General features: G+C 36.2%; 1 protein-coding gene across 1 annotated transcript; it reads right to left on the reverse strand.

The window, feature by feature from the left end:
- Nucleotides 1-1,068: 1,068 nt before the first annotated feature.
- Nucleotides 1,069-20,956, reverse strand: dusp22b (dual specificity phosphatase 22b). Its single transcript, XM_079877790.1, has 8 exons — nucleotides 20,781-20,956; nucleotides 19,699-19,732; nucleotides 19,514-19,596; nucleotides 18,067-18,116; nucleotides 11,766-11,840; nucleotides 7,644-7,815; nucleotides 2,563-3,332; nucleotides 1,069-2,409 (listed from the first exon to the last, which is right to left on the reverse strand). Exons 1-7 carry the CDS (start codon nucleotides 20,799-20,801, stop codon nucleotides 3,222-3,224), a joined length of 546 nt encoding a protein of 181 aa, XP_079733916.1. The 5' UTR covers nucleotides 20,802-20,956; the 3' UTR covers nucleotides 1,069-2,409; nucleotides 2,563-3,221.
- Nucleotides 20,957-21,623: the final 667 nt, after the last annotated feature.

Here is a 21,623-nt window from a genome sequence, read left to right on the forward strand (position 1 = left end):
TCTGCTGTCTGTTAGGGTTACGTCACGTCAGCTAATCCGCCTCTTTGCCCATTTTCATTTATCCGGGACTGCCAAAATGGCGACGACCAGCTCCGCCCACTTTGGGCTTCAAAAATGCTCTTCAGAAACATACGGGTGACGTCACGGACACTAAGTCCATATTTTTTTACAGTCTATGGAATTACCACATGCTAACATGTTTTATCATGTTCCTAATATGATTTAACAGGATGTTAACATGTTTTGACATGTTGTTAGCATTAATTAGCATTTTGCTAACATGTTTTAACTTGTTAGCATAAATTAGCATGATGCTATCATATTTTAACACGTTGCTAACATGAACTAGCATGTTGCTAACAGGTTTTAGCATGCTGTTAGCATTAATTAGCATGTCACTAGCATTGTTTAACATGGCTGTTTCTCAATATGCGTTCTTCAGCGATCTCGCGTCCTTGTACTTCGTCATCATCAAAGTTCTATTCCAATACTCAAGAACGCAAGTACAGGGGACGCATGAAAGTGCCAGGATGTGTTCTTGGTATCGAGGATGCATCAAATGCAGACTTGAGAGAATCGAACCATTAAAAATCCAAGACGACGCTGCGGGTGGTCGACATACGGAAGCCTGTAAGCTTCAAACTTCTCGTTTCTCACCATAGACTGTGGTTCTCACTTAAGAGATCCCCGCTGCAAGCTCGCAATGCGTGACGGCTCGTGAAAGTAAACATTTGTCCGTCTGTTTTGCTTAATTTTAATAAAGTGATAAAGACCTTAAGAAAGTGGCAGTATTTTTATTGGAATATTAAAAAGAATCGTAACATTGACAAAGCATGGCTACTCTTTTTCATATACACACAGTAAAATAAAAAAAATATATATACATTGATATGAAAACAATGCCTATAATAATATGAAAGAAATGTTTAATAGGTTGTGACATTTGTTTGTGATGTTATGTTGTATTTATTGTGCTTTGGTCATGCTGAGATGGTTAATCAGCAAGATCGTAGCACATCTCAATTCTCACAAAGATGGGTTCTGTGTGCTCGCGTCCTTCCAAGTTCGTTCTTTTTAGGTTGTCTGGCAAGACCGGTCTCAACGAGAACGCAAATCCGTTCCTTGTGTTCTTGGAATTGAGAAACAGCCGTCGTTTACATTAATTAGCATGTTTCTTACATTATTTAACACTCTTTTAGCATGCATTAACATGTCACTAACATGAATTTACATGTTGCTAGCATTAATTAGCATGTCGCTAGCATGATTTAACATGTGGTTTACATGAATTACCATCCTGCTAACATGAATTAACATGTTGCTAGCATGAATTAACATGTCACTAGCATTATTTAGGATTAGCATGTTGGCTAACATGATTTAACATGTTTTAACATATTTTAACATATTGCTAACATCAATTACTATTTTGCTAACATGATTAATCATGCTGTTAACATGAATTAGCATGTTGCTAGCATGATTTAACAAGTTTGCTAACATGTCCTAAACTAGTTGCTAGGCTTTAGCCCTATTCGGACGGGACTAGTTTCACAGGGGAACGTTAGAGAAATTTCTGTTTCACAGACGTACGTTGAGATTTTAATCCTGTCCGAATCTGCCATGTCTGTCTTTTTCTCACACGACCTCTGTAAAAATTCCAGAGCAAATTACCTACTGTTTTTCATCAAACTCGGCGGTCCTCAGAGAAATCTAATCCCGTCCGAATGCGAATGGCTGTGATTGCCGAAAATGTTGTTTTTTTCCAAAACGCTTTTTCTTGTGTGTTTTGGTCAACGTGAACTACCGTACAATCTCTCGCTATCGCGCCGGTATTCAAGTTTCTGCTTTTTGCGCACCGATAATGGATGTGTTCGGTACACTGCGAATAAATAAAAAAATGAAATCAACAAGAAGAGCCAAATCACGTAAACTGATAAGACTGGCTACTGTAATATCAGTTTCAGGTAAGATTACTTTCATTTCTGCACTTAATTACATAACGTGTAAATTATATAAGTTAAAACTTTTTATTCCAGCGGGTTTATTATAAGAACCCAGTTCTATAAAATCATGATGCAAATAGGGCTTTTGTTAACGATAGATACATAGTGGACAAAGCTTAAATGCTTTATTAGAGTTATGAAGGTCGGACCCGAGTCTGGTGGTTGTAGCTTTAAAGCTGTAGGAGGAGATACAGTCTAAACTTTTGGTTTAAAGTAAAAACTGTAACTTTTACTCCACAAATCCCCCAAAAATTTGATGCGTCCACAAATCCCTCATTAACAGACACTAGGGCTGTCAAAAGATTAATCGCGATTAATCGCATCCAAAATAAAAGTTTGTTTAAATAATATATGTGTGTGTACTGTGTATAATTAAATTTGTATATATAAATACACACACATTCTTGTATATATTTAAAAAAAACGTGTAATTTATATATATAAAAAAATATTTATATATAATATAAATATATACAGTATATGTATGCAAATATTTCTTAAATATATACATGCATGTGTGTGTATTTATATATACAAATTTAATTATACACAGTACACACACATATATTATTTAAACAAACTTTTATTTTGGATGCGATTAATCGCGATGAATCTTTTGACAGCCCTAACAGACAAGCAAACCTTTGACATTCAACATCATAGATCATTATTTTCCAGAGATCAATTCATCATAAAACTGTTTCAACTGACTAGATCTGTAGATATTCAGATGAAATGACAAAATTAAAAAAAAATATCGTAGTAGCCATTCATTAAAAGTGCTGAGATGAGATTGTGTCTCATCTATGGTCAGGAGAAAAAAATAAAATAAGGCTCATCTTATCCCATGTTACCCTTCCACTACAAAAATACCCGTACATTGATATTAAACAACATGTGCAGATATTATTATTTAATTACTATTTCTACTCTTTCCTTAAATGACTTCAGCATTAAAACAGCGCCTCGGCCAGCTTTGGTAATCCAGCTTCGCACATTCCCAGCAAGTGTAGAGGAAAAATACAAACAGTCAGTAAGAGACCATAGTATAAATCAAAATTTATAATAAATCTGTGAATAATTATTTGTCTTTAACATCAGTAGTAATCATTAAAACCTTGCATATTTACACGAAGAGTCCTTAAGTAAAACAGTGCTGTGCCGTAATAAACACCATGAGCTGTGGCATTGAGACGAGAGTCTTGAGGAGTGAGGTCAGGCGTCCTGAAGCTCGTCCTCCTCGGGAGTCTGAGCGAGAAGAGTGCGGATCTCCTCCTCGTCGTTCAGGGGGTTTTCCTTGTACTCCTCCTTCAGCCACTCTCTGAACTGAACACACACATGAACAACTATCATCCAGCACTTCATTCACACATGCACAGAAAGTTGAGTGATTCTGATTAATGCAACCATATCCCAGCTGTGTTCATATAGAAATCGCCATTTGGATCACGCATTTACATTAAAACAAACATATTAACCCTATAAAGCTACTGTATTTGATATGCAAATTTTGGTGACACTTTATTTTAAGGTGTCTTTGATAGTGTAATTATATATTTAAGTACTGAGTAATAATAATTAACTACATGTACTTACAGGGTTAGGATTAGGTCTAGGTTGAGAGTTAGTTGCATGCAATTATGCATAATTTATAGTTAAAACTATAGTTACTACATGTAATGTAACAATGACACTGTAAAATAAAGTGTTACCCAAATTTCCAAGGCCTCTAAATGATTAACACGATGAAATCTTTGCTGAAAACCCTGTTGCTAACATGTTTTAGCATGAAATAGCAGGATTTGAACATGTTGTTAGCATGAATTAGCATTTTGCTAACATGTTGACAACATGAATTAACATGTCATTAACATTTAATATGCTGTTAACATTAATTAGCACGTTGCTAGCATTGTTTAACATGTCGCTAGCATGATTTAGCATGTTAACATGTTGCTAACATGAATTGCCATGTCACTAGCATTATTTAGAATAAGCATGTTTGCTAGCATGACAATGTAACATGTAACAATGACACTGTAAAATAAAGTGTTACCCAAATTTCCAAGGCCTCTAAATGATTAACACGATGAAATCTTTGCTGAAAACCCTGTTGCTAACATGTTTTAGCATGAAATAGCATGTCATTAACATTTAATATGTTGTTAACATTAATTAGCACGTTGCTAGCATGATTTAACATGTTGCTAGCAAGATTTTAGCATGTTAACATGTTGCTAACATGAATTGCCATGTCACTAGCATTATTTAGAATAAGCATGTTTGCTAGCATGATAATGTAACATGTAACAATGACACTGTAAAATAAAGTTAGCCAAATTTCTAAGGCCTCTAAATTTTCAACACAATAAAAACTTTGCTGAAAAACCCTAATGCACACAATCTACTACAGTCCTTCTGTCGTCTGATTGAGAGTTTAGACTTTTTTAACATGTAAAAGGTCTTTCAGTATAATTGTACAAAAATTCAGCTCCAGCTTATGCTTCACGTGTCTTTTTGCAGTGATCTCTTCACAGTTTTAATAAAATAAAGGTAAGAATCACTTATAATTTCAGTAATATTTCAAGATGAACACTTACTGGACTGAAGCAACTTAGCTTTACTTGATTATCCATAAATTATTTTGTTTTAGAAAAATCATGTTCAAATGTGAGTCTCAAATATGATCCATCAGGCTTTTGGGGAAGGTTTATTTGTTCATCTCTCAATCATCATTGCATTATAAATTTTAAAACTACAGAGCTTTGATCATAAAACTAAGCATTTAAATTAGGGCTGTCAAACGATTAATCGCGATTAATCGCATCCAAAATAAAAGTTTGTTTTTACATAATATATGTGTGTGTACGGTGTATAATTATTTTCTATATATAAATACACACACATGCATGTATATATTTAAGAAATATTTGCATGTATATACTGTGTATATATATTTATATTATATATAATTTATATTATATATAAATATGTTATATATAAATAACACATTTTTCTTAAATATATATGCATGTGTGTGTATTTATATATAGAAAATAATTATACTCCATACACACACATATATTATGTAAACACAAACTTTTATTTTGGATGCGATTAATCGCGATTAATCGTTTGACAGCCCTAATTTAAATATCATCTTACGAAGATATTATTGGAAGATATAGAGTGACGACTGATATTTATATGATTTTATGCAAGTAGTCACTATACACTTATAAAGATCTCATTGATTTACATGACAAACTATCAGACTTTTTTATCCATATACATATCAGCATTTTCACCAAATTGCATATTTTTGCTCAGTTTGGGCAACTGAGCTCCCTAAGTATGAGTTTCATACTCTCACTATATTAACTTTGAGCCATAAAAGCCTGATGTACCAAATATATATGCCAATTTTAGATTTTTCGGACTATTATTTAATGTCTGGCTTTACAGGTGTAGCATCTGGACCAATCAGACACACACACATTATTCATTATATTTAATGAATAATCCAGCAAACTCACTCTCCCAACAAAGGCCTGTGAAACTTCCCCCAAAACTAACATCACAAATGAAGCTAACACACTGGCAGAACCCGGTGTCCTGTTATAGGACACATTGTGACTGATAAGAGTTTTACGACCCCAAAAGGAATTTCCAGAGAGTTGTGACACTCACTTAATTCTTGCAGAGGAGGAGACATAAACCATTTTAATCCTATATATAACCACTTGAGAAATGTGTAAACATGTGTCTAAATTTCCCATCTCATGATTTTCCTTTTATGTGGTTTGGCCTATGTATTCATTCTCAATTTTAAACTCTTTTGGATTAATATTTCAGACTTGCATACTATGGTTTACCAAAATCATATGTGTGGCATGTTTAGTCTCTATAAACTCCAATCTTCGTCCGCCATTTGATAATTAACATTACATTTTGCTAACTTTGTGACACATTAGTATTATAAGCATCTTGAAGATTCTTGTGTTAAACACCCAATCAAATTACATGTTCAAATGCCCTGCTAGAACAAAAGGTCGTAAATAAATTCCCTCCAATGGGAACAACTTCTTATTGGCTCACACACCTCCAGAGGGTGTGACATCTTCACGCTTTAAAAATCACTGATCACAAGATCACACCTCTTACTCTCTTAGTCCCTTTCTGAAATGCTGACGTGAAGATGATGCTGAACTAGAAGTTCCTAAGGACCCCCAAGCTTGTGCCAGGCTGTGGCCTTGTCTTTCCATTCACAAAAGATCCTCTGACTCCCACTGGTTCTCTCTCATCAAGAACACATCAGCAAAGATCAACTGGAGCCTCAACAAATTGCATCAGGACAGTTTAATTCAAATGGTACTTAGTCTCATTATTTGATACATTAAGTATCCTTACCCCTTTTAAAGAAGGGCGTGTTAGAACTAAACTGATGGTTTGCTCAAGGCTGTTGATCTGCTGAATTTCAACAATGCTATAACTTCTTGCTTTCCTGTATTCTGCTTCAGCTCTCTTTCCCTTGGTATACATGCATGTATGTGTATGTTAGAGTAATAAAGTCGTGTTCATGTCACACGTAAAGTTGTCCGTGTCTCAAGCTCATACTGGAGTCCCTAATCATGCAGATTACAGGCTCTTAGTAGTACTGTACAGTAAGAAAGACATTTCCCATACCCAGGAAAAGTACATTTTTATTAGAATTAATAAACAATTAACACTGTGTTCACGGCACAAACAGGTTAATTGATTGTAATATTAATTTTACTACATTAAGTTAATTCTATTAACTACGGAAGCCCTGAACCACAACGTAAAAAAAAAAAAAAAAAAAAAAAGAATTCTAGCATTTCGAGAATAAAGTCGAAATATTTCAACTTTATTCTTCAAAGTCTCTACACGATCCCAGTCGAGGAATAAGAGTCTTATCTAGAGAAACCATAGCTCATTTTATAAGTTTTCAGCTGCACTGAAACTCACATTTGGACCTTCAACCCGTTGGACCCCACTGAAGTCACTATATGGAGAAAAATCCTGGAATGTTTTCCTCAAAAATCGTAATTTCTTTTCGAAAGACATAAAGATCTTGGATGACATGGGGGTGAGTAAATTATCAGTAAATTTTTATTCTGAAGTGAACTAATCATTTAATACCCTTTCTGGACGAATGCCGCATGCAATGTGTTCACATAAAGGCTCTCGCATTGCAATCCTCATATTATATATTGCCGACTCACTGTAGTGTTAGGTTTATTAGGCTTAACAAAACCAGCCCAACTGCTGTTCAAAACCCGCCCAATCACGGCAAAAACTAGCCCAAAACTAACCCACTTTACACATGTAAAACGTTCCTTAACCTCGGGTTAGAAGCAGGGTGTAGAACGACGATAACCCGGGGTTGCACATAAACATGGCCATTGACATAATTCCAGGTCAATGTTTAAGTGGTCAGGTTTGTAAAGATACTGCCACAATAACAGCAAACCTATTTGATTAGGATCATCCACCTTCAAACATGAACTCATGAGGTTCAAAAGGCACTGTTGGCTTAAGCTGAACTCACATCTTCGTTTTGGTGCTGTTAGCCACTGACAATGTCATTTCATTCATCACATGTGGAGGAATCACCTGCTGTAGTTGAGTGCTCTCAAACTCCTTCAGCTGGGTCTGGAAGCCCACATTAGGTGAAGCACAGGGTCTCGCCAGCTTCACCGCGGCCAGAGCGTCCTCCCATCCCAGAGTAGTGACGGTCATAACGTACGCCACCACCAGCGTCACGCTGCGCGACACGCCAGCAAGACTGGATCACAGGAAATCAAAAATCAGCCAGTCACTAACACCATGTCCACACTAATACGTTTTTGTTTGAAAACGCATCTTTTTCTCTCCGTTTTGGCCTTCCGTCCACACAGAGACGGCGTTTTTATTAAAGGAGTGGTATAATGCCCTTTTCACAAGATGTAAAATAAGTATTTTATGATCCCAGAGTGTGTATGTGAAGTTTTAGCTCAAAATACCCCAGATATTTTTATATAACATGTTAAAGTTGTCACTTTTTGAAGGTGAGCAAAAACACACCGTTTTGTGTCCGTTCCTTTAAATGCAAATGAGCTGCTGCTCCCAGCATAGAGGGCGGAGCTTCAACAGCTTGCACTCACACAGACATTCACGCTAATTAGCTGAAAACGCTAGTGTGGACAGAGAGTGTATTTAAAGGATAAAAGCTGTTTTCAAATGTATCCGGATTAATGTAGCCTAAGTTTCTTTTACTGATTTGATTCTATATTTTCACAAAATGTTGACATTAAAATAACTACAGGACGATGTGACAATGATTACTGCCGTTTGTTTAGGTTAGGGATTAGAACGAGCCCCAAACCCTAAGCATTCAACTTCGTTGGCGTTGCAAGAGGTTCACATTTCAAAGCTCAAACCTCATTATGTTTTCCAGAATGAAGCACTCTACACCAAGGTTATAATCGTTAACGAAAACTAACGAAAAAACGAAAACTAGGTGGGAAAAAACATTGTCGTTAACTGAAATAAAAATAAAAACGAGGCATTACAAAAAAACTGTAATGTGTGTTTGGCAAAACTAACTAAAATAAAATAAAATTATAGAGTAAATGTCCTTAGTTTTCGTCTTTGTCAAGGTCTTTCATTTTTTAACGCTATTTAAAACACGCAGCGTATTCGTTCAGCTGCATTTCCTTTCCCTGCTCTCCCTCGTCTCTCTGTCACTCATGCGTCTCTCACTTGCGCGCGCGCACACACACACACAGCCCCTCCCCTCCGTGCACACCGCGTCTCCATGAGAACGAGTGTTCGTTCGACGTTGAAAGCAAGTTCGCTAAAGGTTAGTATCTCTATCTCGTGAACACCTTACAATCACACATTAAAAAGTGGTATCAAAATATTTTAAATTCTGAATATAATTTTGTCAGTGTGTTAATGTCAACCCGAGAAGCGATTGCGCCTTTTTTAGAAAGTTAACTAGTCGCAAGTTTGAGGTAAAATGCACTTTTTGGTTGTCGTTGTCGATGTCAAAACACTATAAAAGCTTTGATTCAAATATTAAATAATATTATGTCATTTTTTTACTTTTACACTTTATGTTTGCTGCTTCAATCCAGATGAGTAGGCTATTTGACTGTAGGGAAAGTGGGGTGAGTTGTGCCAGTTTTTACTCAAAGTGACTTTAAAGTGAGGCCATGGCAGTAATTCCTTCAACTTAACGATGTACATATATTTCAGGATGTGGTGCATCCCTGAGAACAATAACTGATCTGAAATAAATTGTTTCAGAAATATAGCTTTTGGGGAAAAAGTGGTCTCATGGCACAACTTGCCCCGATGCGGGGGAAGTTGTGCCTTTAGGGGAATACATTGGGGTAAATTGTGCCAGTGATTTCTGAAGTAAAACATAACATTTTAATGTTATGAACTGTAATACTATATGAAAGCAAGACAAATTCAATACAAAATTACTCATTTAAGGTTTATTTAGATATTGTCACCCTGGAATACCATAGCATGCGTTTTTCCTACTATGGTCAATTGCATAGGGATATTGTATTGAACATAACTCTGGATCACAGTGTCATAGAGACAAGGGGGCGGGCTCATTTTACTCAGACGACCAATCAGTCTCTCAGGATCATTGTGAAGCTATCAAGCTACGCCCTAGCAACCATTTAGAGCACCATAGCAACACAATATATGATATTTGTGACTCATTTCAGGCAAAAAGGCTTTGGCAATAGATGCCTGTTGACATAGCGCTGTCTGTCAATTATGTAACATATAAGAATAAAGTGACTAGGCTAATTTCTAAACATCCTATTGTGACATAGGCCACTTAAAAACGGAATAAAACTTCTCTTTAATAACATAGTGCAAACTCAAAACTGAAATCAGTGTTAGCTAAATTAAACAAATAGCAGGCAGGCCTAAGTCAAACAATGATGAGGCATGCCCATCTCCTCACTTCTCAAGATTATCTCCTGTGAGAATGTAGGTCTAGGTGGTCTGGATCTGGCACAACTTAACCCAGGCCCTTTGGCACAAATCACCCCAGACCCACAAGTTTGAAAAACTAGCATGATCCAGCAGTTAAGAGCTAACATCATGCTAACTGTAGAGACTCATTGTGTAGCCTACTAAAGCACTAAAACATGTGTGAAATGTTTTCAAACTTGTCTATAATTGTTCAGACACTACAATCAAAAAACCTTAATCATAGAAATTTTACTTTGAAAGGGAAAAAACAGTTTTTTTGCACTAAAATGTGCTTAACTCTCATGCCATGTGTCTCTCTTCTTTGGAGGATGAGTAAAAGTGATTGCTTTTCAAAATTATGTGGTCACATGACCAATTTCTTCTATGGTTTTCCAGAAACAAGGGGTGGAACTACTTCCCCCCTGGCACAAATCACCCCACTCTCCCCATAGGGTAAATTTAGTATAGGGTGTGAAAATTGTACAGCTGTGGTATTTGTATAGGGTGTGAATTCTGTGTAGAAGATGTGTAGATTTTTGGTACAGCGTGTGGATTTTGTAAGAGGTAAAGGAATTTCAATGGGGTGTGAATTTCTTTCTAAAATTGTATTATGTTTTTATTATTACACAATACTTTTTCTGACTTTTTTTAATCTTGCCCCTGACAAATAACCCAAATTACAAAAAAAGACTAAAACTAACACTAAAACTAATAAAAACTAAACTAAAACTAAGCATTTTCAAAAAATAAAAACTAAACTAAACTAGCAAACCCACTTTAAAAACTAATTAAAACTAAACTGAATTTGAAAACAAAAAGTCAAAACGAAATAAAAATTAAAACTAATGAAAAATATAAAACTATAATAACCCTGCTCTACACATATGCTGCATTATATTCTCATATCAAACAGAGAGGCCTGTGTTTACTGTTGTTTTTGGGAAGTTCAAAAATAGCCCACCCCCCTTGACACCTAGTTATCAGCTGTTCACATTATCACACTGTGCTCGATTAGGGCTGGTATCTTGGTTGTGTGCACATTTTGCTTCCTCTTAAGGTAGGCTCTTGTATCTTGGTGCATGCAACCATAAGGGTCTACTAACATCAGTTCATTTACAGTGTAGATCTCAATTGTTAGAGGACATACAGTACAAACAGGGCTTGACATAACTTTTTTGCTCACCAGCAACTGTGGCCACTCAGCATTTTCACTGGCCAACAATTTGGCATCGATACCATGGGGGAAAACTGCATATAGATATCTTTAATATTATCTCATAATTTGGCAGCAGGATTATGAGGCTGCTGTCATGGACCCATTATACTGTTACACATGCATTTTCTTTCTCAACCGTTTACGTTCTCTTAAAACATAACAGACTGTGTTTACGTGAATACTCGCCAAGACTGGCATTTTGCCATTCTTTTGTGCGTATTTGACCGTTTAAGCGCAATACGCAGCAAAAATAACTCAATTTAGTACTGAGAGGCGGCTTTATGTTTGCGCCCTTTAGGTGTGAGCCCAAAATCTGCGGAAAATGAGTATTGGAAGCATTTCAGATATTTCATTATCGATAAGTATCGTAAAAACAATATTTTTGACAACACTACATTGCACTTAATTATTTCAGATGCCCTTTTAAAAGACTACAATTGAAAAATGTATATACTATATATAAAATTAAACACGCCAAAGTGGCTAGTAGGAGTGAAATGTCAATGTCAAGCCCTACATACAAACCCCTCACTTACCAGTGAACTAGACAGCCCTCCCCTTTCAATCGGGACTCGTGCATGAACATAATGCTCTTCTTAAAATGCTGAATGCTGTGGAAGGGAAAGAGACCAATTTTTTCAACCACATGTAGGTCTATACAGAGGTGACACAAATGTGAAGGATGCTGAAATGAAATAACTTCTTTTAATGCAGTAATGTCATATTTGGACACTGAAGACACACTTAATGTATGAATGTCAAAGATTTGTTTTGACATTTTGTTATCTAATGCTTTGACATTCAGGCAGTAAGTGTGGCTTAAAAAGATTTCACCAAAAGATATTTTGAAGAAATGTTTTTTTGTTTTTTTAACAATGAAAGTCAATGGGGTCCAAAACAACTTTTGCTGTATGAGGGGGAAAAAACACTGATGCATTTTTCCAAATATCTTCTTTTGTGTTAGACAGAAGAAGAAAAATCATACAGGTTTGGAACAACATGAGGGTGAGTAAATTATATAAATGTTTGGGTTATATTTTGTCAGTTTTGGTTCATCTACATGTCGTTGAGGTCTGAGTTCACACGACGACGCTGACAGCGCTGTTCCTCCAGTGGCGGGAAGGTCGTAACAGTAAACACAGAATTACGAGACATCCAGTATAAATGATGTTTTCCAGATCCAGATTGCTCAAAGCGGCTGGCCGGTCTACAATACATTTTATTTATTTTTAAACTTGAATTTTTACTCCCTTCACAGTTCCAGTCAAAGTTTATGTAGGCTTGATACTGACACTCAAATGAGTATGTATTGAAATGCTCAAAACATTTCAGTGATGAGTTCAAGCTGAGTCAGTATTGTATGTGAAACAGCATTAAAACACTGGCTGAAATATAAAAATTGTTAATTAGAAATTATAAAATGTATCGTTCTGGTCCTTGATTTTGATTGGTTGTCGCATTTGAAGACACTGTAAATTACTCTACAAACATACACCCAAATAAATATTCAGTGGAATTAAGTATTTGAGTAAAGGTAATTAGTTACTGTACTTTTTGTCTACCTTGTAGTCTTTACTCCAGTACATGTGTGATATTACCAAGGGGCAACATTCTAATCTGAAAAATGAAGCCTACCCGGAAGTGCGAAAAACTGCAATACATTGAAAATCCGCTAGGGGAAGGTCCCAAAAGGGAGCAAATGTCCATAGACCCCATGTTAAAATGTCTGTTTTCACAGCATAAATTCATGTTTTTACAGGTTGGTCCCATGGACTTTTATTGTATTTTTCGATAGGTTCCGAATGCCTGACAACTGTGAGGGGGGTGAATTTTTTTCTAACTCGTTAGTTTAGATCGTATTTAGATATAAAATGTATGACAAATAAGGGCGTGGTTAACTTTGATTGACAGCTGATAACGAGCATAGGCTGCGCCAAGGAGAATGACAACATAAGAAGCGCCATTTTTTTAATATACAGTTGAAATATAATACTACTGTTTCTGTATCATGAAATGTAGTTTTAAGAGTTTTTCAGGCGAGAAAGTAGTTGTTTAAAGCTCAAATCTGTGGTTTATTTAAAGATTTATGAAAATTTTATCCAGTTGTGAGATCCAGCGATGACCGGGCGCTCGGCGCTCATGTACCCCGCCTGGAACAGCCTTTCCTCTCTGTACTGTAGTGGTTAAACATGAGATATAATTCGTCTTGTGTATATCTAATGGGCGATTTTTGTTCTCGTGAATCTATAATTTGTTCCCTGGGCAATCGTTTTGGCTGAGGGGAAGTTTCATAACTTTATAAGCTATTTAACTTTACCGTTGTATGGTTAGACTAGAGCGCTGACTTTTTATGTTTGACTGAATTGTTTGCTTTATTTGTATAGCTTCTTGTACCTTTTACTTATACTTTTATAATGGCTAATATTGATAAAACTGAAATTTAACAAAAAGAGACTGGGTTGAGTTTTGTCATTTTAAATTTTAATACAACGAAGATGATCTGTAATGTTGTTTACTGCAACATCTGTTGTTTAGTACAAATCCACATATTGCCTGGACCATATTAAAATGTTTAATATCTTTATATTATATTTAAACGAAAAGAAGCAGGGTTGTGTTTTATATCTCGTTTTGTTATAAATAGGCTAACGTTATATGCAGTGAATGTAATCAATACGTGTTGCCTGAACCACATTTGTGTGGCTATAATGTTTAAGATTTCTTTAAATGAAAACGAAAAGAGGCAGTGTATTGTTGCCTAAAATATACATACAGAGATAACTGGAGTAGCAGATCGAGCTGAGTGACGCGCGCTGTTCCATTTGCAGAATAACCGGACTCGTGTCCTTTACCCATATATGGATTGGCCAGAAGGTGGGCGGGGTTAGGATTTCCCGAGATTTTCAAAGATGGCGCCGCCCATACCCCCCATAAACGGCTTCAAAACCGTTCTTCAGAAAGTCTATGGGTGACGTCACAGACGCTTTGTCCATATTTTTTACAGTCTATGGATATTACATTACTCGTTACATTTTGCATGGCACCTAACGTTTTCTGAATTTTTTTTCTACGTTTATTTCAGCTACAAAATAAGTGATATCGCCATCTACAGGGCATTGGAGGTCCTTTATCGTGTGCATTTTGCCTTCACTCACATTTACTCACCCAAACTTGTCAACAAGGCTACGTTACGTGGATGCGAGTGCATTAGCAGATAGTTGTGAATCACAGGTGTTTGATATATGAGATGAGAGCATGACTACTTATGGCCTCTTTGAGCACTTGAGCTTAACAAGAGACTTGAGTGTTTGTAGACTTTAAGAGGCTGTTGTGTCGACCTTTATTTATTGCAATATTGTGGTGTTCAGATTTCTTTTAATTTTAGAAAATAAACATGATTGCTCTCCTCACAAATGAACTTGGCATGTCTCTTACATTCAGACAAGGCTTAAGTCTAGTCCCAGACTAAAATGCAAGTTTGAGTTGTTTAAACTGAAAGCAAATTGGACTGACATTCCTTAAAATATGTCAGTGCCACTGTTTTGTCTCAAGATCAGTAATGTGCTTTTTTTTAAAGGCATGTTTATTTAAGATACTTAAATGCCCTAATTGAACGAATCCTGGCTTAATCTCAGCCCTGTCTTTGAAACCGGGCTATCAGTTTCAGTGCTCTACTTGTTCTTGGTCCCACACTGTTTGACCAATGAAATTCCAATACTTAAAAAAAAAAAAAAAAAGACACTGGTATTTCCATTTTTATGTAGGGTACCAATCTTTTGATTTGATATTTTTAAGTGATTATGCTTTTTAATGCACAAAATGAGCCAGATGGACAGAATGATGGACAAGTTCTGCTCTACACAAGCACTCGCAAAGATAATTTAGAGCAGAGCAAAACTGGAAAATCAGATTCAATACAGATATGTTCACAACTTGTTTAATTATAAAATTCCCTGGTACAATTTATTTACAGAATTTACAGGTTATTTACAGGCATGATCTGGACAGGTTGGTCAAGTCTCCACAACATTATGCCATGACTGATAAAGAGGATTATGTGGTGAAGTAAATACTACAGATAACACAAATGTCATTTTTCTAAGTTAGTTCAGGCAAGAAATTTTTTTCCAATTATTGTTCAATTATTCAATGGCCCAGAGTCAATTACTCCGCTTATACTACGGTGACCACATCTCAAAACATTGTCCAGATGATGCATTTCAAGACGTTTGTCAGGTTTTTGTCCTTAAAATGCTCTTGTGTGTGGGACTAATTTCTTACGCATCTCATCCCAAGCCTCATTCCAAAACGTCATTTTAGAGCTCGTTACCCAATGATAGCAGTGTAATGCAGTTATTAATGCAGTTATTAATGTAGTTATTAGAGAGAAAGAGAGATTAAGCATGTGAATTACCTTAGTCTGTGCGTCTCTCAACAGTGTTTGGCACCAGCGTCTATTAATAGCAAAACTATGTTTATCTGCACCTCGCTAGTAAAAAACGTCTTTTAAGTTGCTAAAGTATTTTAATGATAAAATTGTCAGAGCAGCGCTGACAACACGCGAGAGTGTGTGTCTGTACTGTATGTGTGTGTGTGTTTGACTGGAAGAGAGAGCAATGAAGAGCGATGTGCTTTTCCATAATAACTAACAAATGCAAAATACATAATACAATTTTTTGGAAAAATAAAATATAGAATATGGAAATAATTGGTCTTTTTTTATCCTATTGTTTACTATATTTATTTGCTCGGTCAGCGTCGTTGTGGGTTTAGGTTCTGTGGGCTGTAAAGACTTTTGAAATAACTGAAATCATTTGGCGAAGTGATATGGGCCTGTAATGCGGTCGAGACCTGCTGGAACTACTTTAGCCGTGCGTTTCCCTGAAAATAATTGCACACCTTAGAATGTTTGTCAACCAATCAGAATCAAGCATTCAACAGCCCCGTAGTATAAGTAAGGGTTAATGCCCGACGAGGTGTCCATTGTCAGGTATTAATGGACGACGGCGAGGCGTGAACCGTCCGACGTGCAGCGGAGGTCCATTAATACCTGACAATGGACACCTCGAAGGGCATTAACCTGCTTATACCATGGTCACTTGCCAAATAACACATTTTTAAAACATTAGTTTATATTTTAATTAGATTTACAATCGAAATCTAAAGTTTTTACAAACAATAACTTGGTTTCCCTGGTTACGCCTGATGGTTTATTTACTAGGTGTCCTCTATCACTTTTTAATGGACACCCTGCAGCCAATCAGAATCGAGTATTCACCCAGACCATGGTATAAAGTCTAATTATCAACATTATAACATTAAGCAAAAGCTACTCAACTTTCTGATACTGGTGTTCCCATCATGCACTGGGGCATGCATAATTAATAAGGTTGCATTTTCTATGTTTTCCACTGTTTTATAATTTGTTGTTAAGTTTAGTAACATCTGGAGTTAATTATCTCCTCAAAATGACACATTCATCCTCAAAAATGATCCAACGAACGTTACTGTTATTGTCTAATGTGTACCAAGCATTGAGATCTCTGTGTTCGGGTAGGTACCACATTACTTCTATAATGTGAATATCTTCTCTATGCAATTTATTTATTAAGATGTTCTAAGTAAAGCTTACACTTTAAAAGCATGGCTTAATTCAGTGTTATATTGTTTTGTATTGCAAAGTAAACTTCAACTAAGTACAAATTACTCAACAAACTTTAACTGGACAAGTTAAAGTTACTGGTAACACTTTACAATAAGGTTCATTAGTTAACATGAACTAAGAATGAACACTACTTCTACAGCATTAATTAACATTGATTTAAACATTTACTAATACTCTATTAAAATCAAAGGTTGTATTTGTTAACATTAGTTAATGCACTGAACTAACATGAACAACTGTATTTTTATAAACTAATATTAACAAAGATTAATACAGGAACAAGTGTATTGCTCATGGTTAGTTCATGTCAGTTAATACATTAACTAATGAACCTTATTTTAAAGTGTATCCAAGTTATTTTCTTTGTTAATTTTCTGAACTTACTCCATATGTGAAATTTATTTAAAAAATGAAGCACATTTTACTTATTGTTCTTTTTTTCAGTGTACGAGGGGTTTGGAGGACATGTTGGGTATCTTCTTCCTAAAACCTTATGTGTGTTTAAGAATACATATTGTCCCTAACATAATAAAACCTTTTTGCATTGTCTAACTATTTGAATATCCTACTAGCAACAAAACACAGACATTGTTCTGCTTGAAACTGTCCAGTTAGTGTCTGTCAAGAGATCCAGAAATCTGACTGTGGTTTCTCTTAAGCATCAACAACACGGTAAGGTACGGTAGCGTTTCCTCCAGAACATCCATCCTTTTGACAGGACCAGGATGAGAAAGGGTTGGGTTTGTCCAGTTTGGTTAAAGAGGGTCAGTTTCACATTACGCATGGCTGGGTTTCGCAGGCTCGTAAGGGTGACAAGAGGGCTGATGGTAAAGGGGTGATATAAATAAAGGCGTAGTGAGACCAAGGCATCACTGCAGAACCCAGCTCATAACTTCCTTCCTGAACCAAGAGAGCCACAAGAGGAAGTGTGCGTATGTGCGGGTCCCTACGTGCTTGTGTGTGTGTGTGTGTGCGCTCAAGGGTGAAACTAGTTTGATATGGCATGTAAAAACCAACATCACAGACTGAGTGTAATGAAGGGAACTGCATGTGTAAATGCAGAACTTATGAAAAGCATTGACATCTTCAGGTTGCCACAGTTACTCGCGCTGCCCACTGGCGGCCAGCTATTAGCAAACATGCCCGCCAGAAATGCACGAAGCTATACTTACAGGTTTTGCGTGGGCGAATCTGCTGCTGGGATACAAAGATAAGTCATCTCCTAAAGAAATGGAGGAAAGGCATGGATGTGCTTTAATATGTCTCTGAATCACATGTGATGGAGCAAAACACAAGTATGAAACAATTTTGGTTGCACATGCCCACAATGTGGTCATTTTCAATAATAAACCCAAAACACAGCACTCTCACAGCTCATGCATAAATGCTGCAGCTTATTTTATTGTTTTATTTGCCTTCATGCAAGAGCATGTCGAAATGTGCACAATGTCAAAAAATCTCAACTCATATTGATTCTTTTTTTGCATGGCAGTTTTACTTACTTCCAAAACTTTAGATAACTTTGACAAAATATATATATATTTTTAAAACAATTCAAATACATTGGAAAAATGCAGTAAATTGAGTTTAGTTTACTAAAATCAAAATAGAAATGCTTTCGTCAGCTTATTTTCCTGTAAGAGTCAGAATTAAAGTTTCCTTATAATTTACTCTCCCCCATGTCATCCAAGATGATCATGTCTTTCTTTCTTCAGTGGAAAAGAAATGAAGGTTTTTGAGGAAAACATTCCAGGATTTTTCTCCATATAGTGACTTCAATGGGGTCCAAATGTGAGTTTCAGTGCAGCTTCAGAGTCTCGACACGATCCAGCCGAGGAATAAGAGTCTTATCTACACAAACCATCTGCCAATTTATAAAAAAAATAAACATTTATATACTTTTTAACCACAAATGCTCGTCTTGCACTAGCTCTGTGATGCGCCACACATTACGTGTGTTTCCGGGTTAAAAAAATGTAGAGTATAGGGCGAAAAACATCTCATTTTCTCCTCCAACTTCAAAATCGTCAGATATTGTTGTTTTACCTTTTATTTATTTTTTGCACGTTCCCTTTGTAAGCACTGGGTCTGCCCTTCTGCCTTCGTCACGCGTGACCTTTCAACGTGATTACGTAATGTGTGAAGTCGTGGACATGCAAGATGAGCATTTGTGGTAATAAAGTTTTTTATAAAATGTTTTTTTTTTGTTTTTTTTAAAATGAGCGATGGTTTGTGTAGATAAGACTCTTATTCCTCGGCTGGATCGTGTCGAGACTTTGAAGCTGCACTGAAACTCACATTTGGACCCCATTGAAGTCACTATATGGAGAAAAATCCTGGAATGTTTTCCTCAAAAACCTTCATTTCTTTTCAACTGAAGAAAGAAAGACATGGACATCTTGGATGACGTGGAGGTGAGTAAATTATCAGGAAGAAATTTTAATTCTGAAGTGAACTACTCCTTTACTTAAACAGGCTGCAACACACATTCAGCTGCTAAACAGGGTAAAATACTGAGAATGTAGTATGTCGTCATTTAGCTGACTTGACACTGTGATCGTATGTGTGCATCAAAAGCTTCTTTATATTTTGAAGACATGAAGTAATGAGTCGAACTACCTGTAAAATGGGAGCGGCGGTGTCATGGATGGAGAGGATGTGCGTGATGTTGTTTCTCGCTAATTGCTCCCTGTCTCTGGCATCTGTAAAAAAGAAAAATATAAAAATAAACACATTTATCATCTTTTCTAAGCATGCACCTTATTGAAAATGGTGTTTTCGCTTCCAGTGTTGCCCATTCTTACCTTTGAAGTTACCCAAGTACAGGTCTGACAGAACCTGGGACGACACAAGCAGGTTAGTTCAGTCACAACCACACCAAAATAACACAAAACCACATCTTTACAGCACTCAAAAAAAAAAATAGATAACTGATGTGTTTAAAGTCACCATAAAATCAAAATGGAATATTCTTGTTTTTTACTTGGAATATTTCAGTATTTATTCTGTTCACTCAATAGTGGGGAAAAGACTCTCAACTTCCAGTTCATGTTGCCTTTAAAGTCCCCACGAAACCAAAAACATTAACATGCCCTGTATACTTTTTTTTAATATAAAACACGGTTTATTAATTTTAATTTAATTTAATTACGATTTTAATTTGACACATCAGGGATGAAAACATGGTCACAAATTACAACTATTCTGATTCTGATTTTGCAGAATCTTTTTTGCTATGAGCGATTTTTTGCACAATGCTGTGCAGATGATTCGAGTCGCTGTCTGGGTGTTGTGTGCTGTTGCCAGAGCATTGCTATGTGGTTGCTAAGGTGGTCTAGTTGTTAGCACACTGCTAAGTGGTTGCTATGGTGCTCTGGGTGGTTGCCAGCACGTTGCTATGCAGTTGCTAAGGTGTTCCAAGTGGTTCCTAGCAGTTGGTGGTTGCTAGCGTGTTGTTGCTGGCTTATAGGCAGTTGCTTACTGGCCTAAGTAAAAAAAAAAAGAGTCCATCTTCAAGTGATAGCCCATTATCTGTGTGATATAGATATATTTTTTTCATCCGTTTTAATTGTCAAAACAAAGCAACCGCACATCTCAACAAAACACATAGCCTAACGTTAGTTTGAGGAATCATTCAAGGGGCACAACCGGCACAAAGTTTCATACTTATTGGTTTGTTCAAATCTCTAGCCCAAAGTATGAGCAACAGTAACGCTTTCCTCAGCCAACACCACTAATAAACACAAACACTTGAAAGGCAGCGTCGTGTTTTGTTCGTGTTGAAGGCGCATCGATTCATCTCACATCCATCGATCGATAATCCCTCTCAAACTCACAGACGTAAAGCACTACAGAAGAAGGAGATGAGGGAAGCATGTCCATATACCTTATTTATTCCGTTTCCCATGCCACGGTGTTTGTTGCAGTGGCTAGTATTTCAGGAGTCCGCTTGAACGAGGCTTGTATCACTATCAACAGTTTTTAATCGCTATAAGCGCTCACAACACAAGCCTAACAACCAACTTGTCGTGTTACACTCAAATCTGTGTCGAGTTCCTGGACGAGGCTCTCTTAAAGGCACAGTACACAAATAACAGACACCAATTCTGTCCATGTACTTCATGCTGTCAGGACTGTTTTAAAGTGAAATAACTCTATTTCACATCAAATTTAGTAAATAGTAAGTTTAAAAACACACAGTTGTCTTTTAAATGAGGTTATTGTAGTCTAAGTGTCATCAATGTGACTTCTCTGCAAAATGGTAAATATATGAATACATTATGGAGAACGATAACAAAGAGAACATTTTTTAAAAAAAATTATAACCGTTTTCTGCAAGCTTATACGTTATACGTTATAAGCCAATAAAATAATTCAAATTCATTTATTTAAATATATTTCACATCTTGGAGTACGATAAAAAAAAGAGACAATTTTCTATAACAGTTTTCTGGAAAGCTTGATTCTGATGGGTCAATCCATTGTAAATCAGTGCTGTAAATGTCACTCCACTGTCTCTACAAGTAAGCCCATAAAATGTATTTATTTATTTATTTATTTATTTATATTCCATTTACCCCATCACCCTACAAAAACCTTTGATTTGAACATTTATTTTGACATTGATGCATCATTTTTTAAAGTTTACAAACATTCGTTGTTATTTACTTATAACAATAAGCTAATAAATGTTGAATTGGTGAACATCAGTTACGTTAATGAGCTGACA

This window comes from Squalius cephalus (genome assembly GCF_949319135.1).
Source record: "Squalius cephalus genome assembly, chromosome: 7".
In the NCBI taxonomy this organism is placed as follows: Eukaryota; Metazoa; Chordata; class Actinopteri; order Cypriniformes; family Leuciscidae; genus Squalius; species Squalius cephalus.

What these genes read in the sequence shown, in the direction of transcription:
- dusp22b (XM_079877790.1), bottom strand. Translation starts at nt 20,801, where the DNA reads ATGGGAAACGGAATAAATAAG. An exon ending in TGGGAAACGGAATAAATAAG is followed by an intron (nt 19,733 to 20,780) that starts GTATATGGACAT and finishes GTGTCGTCCCAG; the next exon opens with GTTCTGTCAGACCTGTACTT. An exon ending in CCGCCGCTCCCATTTTACAG is followed by an intron (nt 18,117 to 19,513) that starts GTAGTTCGACTC and finishes CCATTTCTTTAG; the next exon opens with GAGATGACTTATCTTTGTAT.